The 9218-nt window shown below is 52.1% G+C and overlaps 1 protein-coding gene across 1 annotated transcript; it reads right to left on the bottom strand.

The window, feature by feature from the left end:
• Positions 1 to 2066: 2066 nt before the first annotated feature.
• LOC112886775 (receptor-like protein kinase ANXUR1) lies at positions 2067 to 4844 on the bottom strand. Its single transcript, XM_025952763.1, has one exon. It carries the CDS (start codon positions 4842 to 4844, stop codon positions 2232 to 2234), a length of 2613 nt encoding a protein of 870 aa, XP_025808548.1. The 3' UTR covers positions 2067 to 2231.
• Between the last annotated feature and the right edge of the window lie 4374 nt (positions 4845 to 9218).

Below are 9218 nucleotides of genomic sequence, written 5' to 3'. Positions count from 1 at the left end.
ACTTGGCGATGTTGTCATCCACTTGATCAATTCTGGTGATTAGATCGTCCGATTGATCTGGGCGAGGAGTTGCCCTGATATGGCTCGCATAGCTTCAAATAAGGTCGGAAAATTGAATTTCGCCGAGATCATCGGCAAGGTCATCGACGTCGTGGCTGGATGCTGAAGTAGACGCCTCTGGCTTCCTGGATGTGGCCAGGAGGTTGCTAAAACTGCCTGAGCCATCAGCAATGCAGACCCAGGAGCCAAAGGTGATCATTGTGCCCTCATCGGGCATGGCGCTAGTGAAGTTAAAAGATGCCATCGAGTTCTCTAGTGGATGCTCGATGACCGCCCCTACCTAGCGCGCCAGCTATCGATGTTTTATTGCTAAGGCCACCGAGGGATACTCCCGAGGTAGTGAGTTTGTAGGTAGGGTGTTGCCAAGATCAAGAACTTGAAGGTGCAAGGAACACAAAGTTTAGACAGGTTCGGGCCACTAAGAGCGTAATACCCTACGTCCTGTGTGATAGTTTGTATTGCCTTAGGTGTTGATCGGGTTGATCTTGTTTGGAGGGGGTCCCTGCCTGCCCTTATATAGTTGTAGCTCAGGAGTCCTACCTGAGTACTATTCGGGTAGTTTCCTTCTGTTCTGACTAGTTCTACTATGGTACGAGTAGTTACAACTGATATAGAGCGTGGGCCATGTCCCATCCGTTATCCTATGATATGTACGCCATGTGCACAGTTCCGTGACCCGGGGTCTGACACCGTTGTATGGCTAGAAGACTTCCAGCTCGCCTGTTGGGTCGGATATCTCCCCATCTGTCTCGGGCAGCATGTTTGTGCCTGGCTCAAATTCCTACCGTCCGACAGCATCCGTAGTTGGGCAGAGCTCAAGCAGGTCTTCGTCGGGAAATTCCAGGGGACGTATGTGTGCCCCGGAAACTCCTAGGACCTCAAGAGCTGCAAGCAGGAGCCCGGCGAGTTCCTGCGACATTACATCTGCAGGTTCTCCAAGCAGTGCAACTCGCTCCCCAACGCCGTTGACATGGACGTCGTCAGTGCGTTCCTCACGGGAACCACCTGCAAGTTCCTTGTTCACAAGCTCGGCTATCAAAAGCCGCGTACCACCCGCGAGCTCCTAGACATCACCATGAACCACGCCTCCGGCGAGGAGGTGGTTGGGGCGGTCTTTGCTGATGGCCGGACCATGGGCTAGGCCAAGCGGGAGGTACAGGACGAGGGCCCCTCCTCAAGGCAGGAGAAGAAGAAGAAGAAGGACCGGCGTCGCCCCAACCCCAGCGCGGTCGCGGCGGCCGATCGTGCAGGCAAGGGACAGGGCAATGGCCACTTCGAGCAGCCTGGAAAAGCCGTGCACCAACCATGACTATCCCGTCAAGCACAAGCTCAAGGACTGCGAGCTCCTCAAGCGCATACTGGGCCAGCCCAGCAAGCGCAAGGGTGGGGACCGCGACAAGGAAGCGCCCAAGGACCAGGAAGCGCCGGCCAAGAACGCGAGCGACTTCCCCGACCTGGACGGCTGCCTTATGATCTTTGGAGGTCCGGAAGACGACTGCTCCAAGCGTCAGCACAAGGTCCGACTCCGAGAGGTATGCTCCGCCAAAAGGTCCATCCCAAATTTCTCCGTTGGTCGAGCACTCCAATCACTTTCAATCGGGCTGACGACCCACCCGTCGTCGGCAATAAGCGCCTGACCAAGGTGCCTATGGACGGGGTTAGCAATCTCAACATAATGTCGTTGTAAGAATATGTACACGGTATACAGTAAAAACTATTCTTAACAACGGATATAATTCCCCTCCTTTGCATGGCCAAGCACCTTGACTCCAGTTCTCGTCGCTCTTGAGCAACACGAACTGCTCCTACTCCAGTTCTCGCGTGCATTGGATCATCTTAATGTCGTTGTGAGTATACTTACACGGTATACAGTAAAAACTAAAATTTCAGTCATTGGTAAAATAGCATCTCCCTTTGATTTTACACAAGTCCTATATTCTTAACAACGGATATAATTCCCCTCCTTTGCATGGCCCACCAATATGCAGCAACTAGAACCAAGTTTAAGAATCAACCAACGAAACACAGATACGCACATTATGATCTGAGTTACATGTGGACACCAGCAGGTGATTGAATGCCAAATCCCAAACGACAACAAGAAGGCATGCACGATCATCCATCTCAGCGTCCACGCACGTCCCGCCCATATATACACTCTACGTACCTCCTCACCGGCCAGTTGGGTGGACAAGCTGCGAGAACACCACGCTGTTGGCGATGTCCTCCTCGTCCATGTCCTCGCTGATGAGCTCAAGCGCCGCGGCGGAGGCAGCCATGCTGTCCGCCGCTGACACGGTGCTGCTTCCGCTCACACTGCCTCCGCCCTCTGGCTTGCCACCGTTCTCGAAGGTGTCCTGCATCTGCAGCGCGAACTCGAGGTTCCATAGCACGTCGCCCATGGACGGCCGGTCGACGCCGTGGTCGGCCAGGCACTTCTCCGCCGTGTCGGCGTACTTCTTCAGGCAGTCCGGCGCTATCTTGCCCTTGAGTAGCGGGTCAATGATGTCCTGGAGTGTCCCCTTCCTCTGGCAGCTCATGGCATGGTCCGCGAGGCTGACCTGCTCCCTTGGCAGGCTCGGGTTCAGCGCAGGCCGCGCGCAGAGCACCTCGAAGAGCACGACGCCGAAGGAGTAGACGTCGGACTTCTCCGTCAGCTGCTGCCGCCGGAAGTACTCCGGGTCGAGGTAGCCGAAGCTTCCCTTCACCATGGTGCTGACGTGCGTCTGCATGGCTGTCGTGGGGCCAGTCTTGGATAGACCGAAGTCAGAGACCTTGGCCACCCAGTTCTCGTCCACCAGAATGTTGGTCGTCTTGACGTCGCGGTGGATGATGGTGTACTTGGCGCCGGTGTGGAGATAGTGCAGGCCCCGCGCGGCGCCGATGGTGATCTCGAGGCGCTGCCGCCACGAGAGCGCCGGCTTGCCGGTCTTGTACAGGTGCTCCCGGAGCGTGCCGTGCGCCATGTAGTCGTACACAAGGATCATCTCGCCATCATCCTCGCAGCAGCCGATGAGCGAGACGAGGTGCTTGTGCCGGAGCTTGGAGAGCATTTCGATCTCGGTCTGGAATTCCAGAACGCCTTGCTCCGACGAAGGGTTACTCCGCTTGATGGCCACCTTGGTGTCGCCGTCGACGACGCCCCTGTACACCTTGCCGAACCCGCCCACACCGATCACGAGCGACTCGTCGAAGCTCTTGGTCGCCGCCTTGATCTCCTGAAACGAGAAGTGCCGGCACATGGCGGTGATGTTGGGGTTGAGTAGTGCCGCACTCTTGCCGCCGGACGATTTGCTGGTGCTCGTGTGCGAGTTGCCGCCGTACACCGGCAGCCATCCCGAGGAATGCGAGACGCTGGTGCCCAGCGCCCGCCTCTTCTTGGACTGATACGCCACGACGCAGATGGCAGCGACGATCCCAAAGGCCGCCGCGCCGCCGGCCGCGCCGCCAATCACGGCGGCCCTGAGGTGGCTGGGCTTGTCCTTGAATTTCCCCTGTGTCAGCTCCATCTCTGCTTCCTCGAGCATCTTGGACGGGTCGGGATTTGGGCCGGCGAGGTTGCCGGAGCTGTCGCTCATCTTGAATACCTCGAGACCGTTGAGCACGGCGTCGTAGAACTCTGGCTTCATCGACGTGGAAGGGTGCAGCGCGACCCAGAGGATCTTGTCGCCCGGACCGTCAGGCATGAACGTCGCGTAGTCCTTGAACACAGGCACATCCTTCTCCGTCGTCCACCCAATGACGTCGGCGTCTGCCTGCGCTGTCTTGTTGTTGATGTAGATGTCGAACACCCGTTGGTTGACCTTGGTGAGCAGCAGCTCGCAGAAGTGGAGCCGAACGACGTACGTGAAGTTGCTGTCCACCTCGAACACCCACGTCAGGTTGTAGTTTTGGTTCACCTTTGGGTTAGGCCCCATGGAGCGGCTGTTGAGGTAGAGACTCGCCGGTGCAGCGTACTCCGCCTCTGGGCTTGGGAACTTGATCTTGTCCGTCTCGTTGGCATGGAATGTCACACCGACAGCGGCTCCAAAGAGGTAAGGCGTGTCCTCGTACCAATCTCGCGAGAGCCCGGAGTCGTTCGCCGGGGCAATGTACGACCCGCCGACGTTGAGCCTGTACATGGTCTGCAGGCTGCCCGCAGCGGTGTCGACGGTCTGGTCGGCGAAGCCCACCATCGTGGCTGGTTCGGCGAAGATGTTGGGCATGGAGACGATCTCGATGCCATTGACGAAGGCGTAGGACGCGTTGTTCATCGCGGTCGGCTTGAAGGTGAGCGACAGCGCACCGCCGGTCACCGGTGGCAGCGTGAACTCCCTGATGATGTACGCCTGGCTGAGCGCCTTGGCGCTGATGTACACGCTGAAGTTGCGGAGCAGCGTGATGCCAGTGGATGTGGACACCGAGAAGAAGAACTGTTCCGCCGGGAGGCCATGGTAGGCCGCCGGGTAGAAGTGAAGCCGCAGCCAGTGCCTGTCCTGCTCGTCCACGGGGAAGTTGTACACGGTCTCCTTGGTGAACACCCGTGCCGACATGTACGGCACGGGCGAAGGGAGCGACGGGTCCTGGACGTCCGCGTCCGCCATGATGGACGACTTGCCGCCATCATTGAGCCACTTGCTGTCCTTGTCGGTCACCCATTTCCTCCCGTCCGCGTCCTGGCCCTCCTTCGCCGAACCGCAGTTCACCAGTATGGACTCCGGTGCCTTGTACTTGTCCGCGGCTGCGAAAACGACCACCTTGACCGCAATGACGACGGCGAGCACGACACCACGACGGGCAGCCATATCCGCCGCACCGACCAGTCACGGCAGCTTATTTCGCCGGAGAAGAGTGTTTTTTGATTAGGCCATGCGGTGTTGAGCGGATCGATTCAGGAGGAAAAGACACGAGAGGAGGGAGAAGAACAGAGGTGTGTACGCCTCTGCAATCTCCTCCTCCAAGGGGATGTTTGTTTGGGGGAATAAGGGGTAGGGAGAGCTTAACCCACGGGCTAGCTAGAGGCCGTTGAGGACGGGCGCGCATGAGCGTTTGCCGGCAACGGCTGTGGCTTCTTCATTCAATTTGGCGCTCGTGTCCCAGGCGGAATGGGTGGCTCAGCTCATGCCTAGGAAACTAAAATTAGGTTTCTAGGTTCATATGGGTGCCCAAGCTAGCTAGTTTCGTTGTGCTGTTCTAGTAGTTGCATTATTGACTATTGCAGAAGCCAAATAATGTGAGAATTTGGTAACGTGATTGCCTTACACGGCCAACCACGGATCCTTGTTTATATAGGGCAACAGCCGCACAGTTTTGCAATACAGGGAGAAGGACTCGTGTCCAGCTCGGTTACAACATCTGAGGTTAACAACAGATTGATCTCTAACCTCTACCGAGACCTACACGAGTACAACTATCGAGCTATGCTTCTGGAAGCAATACATGAGATATACTGAGTGTTCTAACAGCCTCCCCCAATCTAAACTTCTCTTCTTGAGATTTAGATTGCTCTTGAAATCTTCAAGCTTTCCGGTTGGCAAAGCTTTTGTGAAACCATCAGCAACTTGATCCTTAGTTAAACCTGCAACTGTTTCTTGGTCACCCGTTCTCTGACAAAGTGAAAGCCAATTTCAATGTGTTTAGCACGAGCCTGAAACACCAGATTAGCTGACAGGTATGTTGCACCCAGATTATCACACCATAGCACCGGCGGTTGATTTGATCGTATAACTAGTTCTGCAAGCAAGGACTCAAGCCAAATAAGTTCAAGTTGGTAGGATTTTTAGGTTCCATAGATGGAGTCCAATCCTATACAGGATGGTCCAAATTGTTGTAAAGATGTTCAAGTTGTAGTGAAAATGCAGAGATGATTTGGATAAAGTTCAGCATGATTACATGCGTCGGTTAAACCGACGGCATGAACTTATAATAGGTCGGTGCTTTGGTGAGTTGATATAGAGATCAAGTGAAGAAACCACAATAGCACCGGTTGAACTGACGCTATAAGAATGGAGATTCGGTGCAATGAGGAGATGATATGGCAATCAAGTGAAGAAATGACAGAGGCATCGGTTAAACCGATGGTGCAAAAGAAGGCGTCGGTGCAAGCGTGTTGTGGTTACTCAATACGCATGTTTTGGTTCCAGAAGAGTTTCCAAGCAAAGTCTTCAGCACCAGTTAAACCGACAGTCATCGGTCCAATGACGTCAGCAGAGGATGGCAGTTGGAGTTCAATGGCTAGTAGGCAGGCTGAGTGTGACCGGTTAAACCGATGGTGGTGACCGGTTTAACTGACACTTTTTGCTTTTCAGGGAAAAAGCATGTAACAGCTAGGAGTGGATCTCTACCCTATATAAGGCCTCACCCCGGGTCATTTGAGGTTGCTGGAGTTCGTGAGAAGTTACCCACACTCTGAATAAGTTCTCCAAGCCACCCAAGAGCTCACTGATCACATCCTTAGGATTAGCACAGGCTTTGAGAGTGTCAGTGCTAGGATTAGCTCTAGAGAGAGCGAGAGAGCAAGGTGTTGCTGCCTTGTGATTCATAAGTGAACCACAAGTTGTATCTCGGTGTGTTGGCCCCTTGGAGTCTCGGTGGCTCGCGGCAAGTCATCGACTCTTCGGCTTGGTGTGGAGCGGCGACGATGGCTTTGTGCGGGGGATGTGGAGACCCTCTTCCTTCATGGAGAAACTCCTTAGTGGAGATGGCATCGAGGTGACCGGGGACTTGGCGAGAGCCTTGGTGGCGAGTCAAGAAGAGTCCCGGAAGAGATTCGGTGACCGAGAAGCAATACTCTTAGTGAGTGCTTCAACAACGTGGACTAGGGGTGGCCTTGTGCCTACCTATACCACGGGATAAATCTTCGTGTCGATAGTTTGCTTCCCATCATCCCCTTCTTTTAAGCTTCTGCATTTCTTATTGCAATCTTGTGTGCCTTTACATTCTTAGTGTAGTATCTTGGTAGGATTGGCTATAGATTGCAAAACTCTTTGAGATGAAGTTTTCACCATAGTTGAACCCTAGTTGAACTTCTAGATAATATGTTTTAGCTTATGTTTTGTGCTAACTAGTTTGAGCCAAAGGTTAAGGTTTAAGAATTGCCTAATTCACTCCCTCCCCTTTTAGGCTACGAGCACCGATTCCTTTCAATCTTGATACTGTGGATTGTTTCCTAGCACTCCAAGATATAAGGTTTGACCCGAAAAATATTGCAAAACCACCTATAGACCATCTGAAAAAGCATTTAGCAATGTTAACCTGGATTTCACAAAACTCAAACCAAGTTCCACCGTATTCTTGACATATCTTAAGATCTTCTTGACTATTGTCCAATGAGAGATTGTAGGTACATGCAAGAACTGGCAGACCTTATTTACCGAGAATGCCAAGTCAGGTCTAGTCAAGGTAAGGTATTGTAAAGCACCTACAATACTCCTGTACCGAATGCTATCATCAGGTCCAACTCGAGTAAGAATAACTTGGGCATACTTTGCTTGAGACAGAAGTAGACCTCCATCTTCTCGTTGAACTTCTATTCCTAGAAAATAGTGTGGATCACCAAGATCTTTAAGAGAAAAATCCTTCTTTAGATCCAGAAGTAGTGTGGCTACTACTTCATTGGATGAACTTATGACAATAATGTCATCAACATAAATGAGCATATAGATAGTTACCCTAGACTTCTGATAGATGAATAGTGATGTATCTGACTTTGAAGCTTTAAACCCAAGATCAATTAATTTGGAGCGCAACCTTGCATACCAATCTCTCGGTGCTTGTTTTAGCCCATAAATAGCCTTGTCAAGCCGACATACCAAGTGTGGAGCATTAGCACTTTCAAAGCCTGGTGGTTGTCTCATATATACTTCCTCCTCCAGAACACCATGAAGAAATGCATTCTGAACATCCAATTGTCGAAGGCACCAACCTCTTGAGATGGCTACTAAAAGTACAACTCTTACCATAGCAATTTTAACTACAGGATTGAATGTATCCTCATAGTCAATACCATAGCATTGTCTAAATCCTTTTGCTACCAAACGGGCTTTATACCTATCAATCGAGCTATCTGCTTTCTTCTTGATTTTATAAACCCATTTGCAGTCAATTAGGTTTGTTCCTTTCTTTCTTTCACAAGATGCCACGTCTGATTCCGAATCAAAGCATTGATCTCATCTTGCATAGCTTCCTTCCAACGGGAATCACCAAGTGCTTCTTCTAGATTTTCAGGTTCTCCAGTTGAACAGAAGTTCCCATATCTCACCGTGCCATCAGTGTACTTCTTGGTTTTAACAATGCCGTGTTGTAGCCTGGTCATTCTTCTTGGAGGAGATGGAGCAAAAACTTGCTCAAAAGCCGCACATGATACTGATCTAGCCATAGAAGACCCACCAGAGGGCCCTGCAGCTCCTTCATCCGTGCGCAGGAGTCTAGCGCCACGCGTTGCAGGTCAAGAGGGTAATACCCCCCCTCCCTTGCTCCGGAGAATCTTGACCGTGCATGGGCGAGCAGGGGAAGCTGCCACGCGTCACGCCAGGAGGGGGTGCGAAAGAGTCCGCTATCGGCCTGATGTTGACAGTCCTTACGTTACAAATGTGACCATCAACTTCTACTGCATTCAAATATAAATAACCACCAAAACCTAGAGGAAGGGTTTTAACTCTAACTATTTCCACAAGATTTGGTGAGTCGTGATACGCAGGCACCCATAAATATGGGAAAACACTAAAGAACGCATAAGAATGCACGGAAGATCACACCCTACGTTGCACAAGGATATAAGGGCCCATTTGGCAGAACAAACCAATATACAAAGGCGGCAAACACCCAAGGGATAAGGCAAGGACCCACCTATCAATGCATCATGCGAAGGTGGTGGTCAGAGGACCCACCTAGGGGTTCAGCCGACCCCTGGACAGGCCCCCATCCAGGTGCACTTTGGCGGGAGATTTGATCTTATACTCTTGAAGTCGGTTGCCAATGTTTCCATACAAAAATCCCCCAGGAACCGACCTATCAAGCTATAAAAGGAGGAGAGGAGACCCCCAACTACACACACCATTTTGGAGAAGAAGAAGAAGAGAAGGGAGGACTCCACTTAGTAGAGTAGGTTAGGGAGTGTGTGGAGGAGAAGTCCAGTAGGAGAACCGGAGTAGTCGACCTCTCTCTACTTGTACCTCGGC

The sequence above is a fragment of the Panicum hallii genome, chromosome 3 (assembly GCF_002211085.1).
Source record: "Panicum hallii strain FIL2 chromosome 3, PHallii_v3.1, whole genome shotgun sequence".
NCBI lineage: Eukaryota > Viridiplantae > Streptophyta > Magnoliopsida > Poales > Poaceae > Panicum > Panicum hallii.
The sequence above is the reverse complement of the archived record's forward strand: the minus strand, read 5'-3'. Positions and strand labels throughout refer to the sequence as shown.

Excerpts from the sequence above, each read along its gene's own strand:
- LOC112886775 (XM_025952763.1), bottom strand. The coding sequence starts at position 4,844 with ATGGCTGCCCGTCGTGGTGTCGTGCTCGCCGTCGTCATTGCGGTCAAG.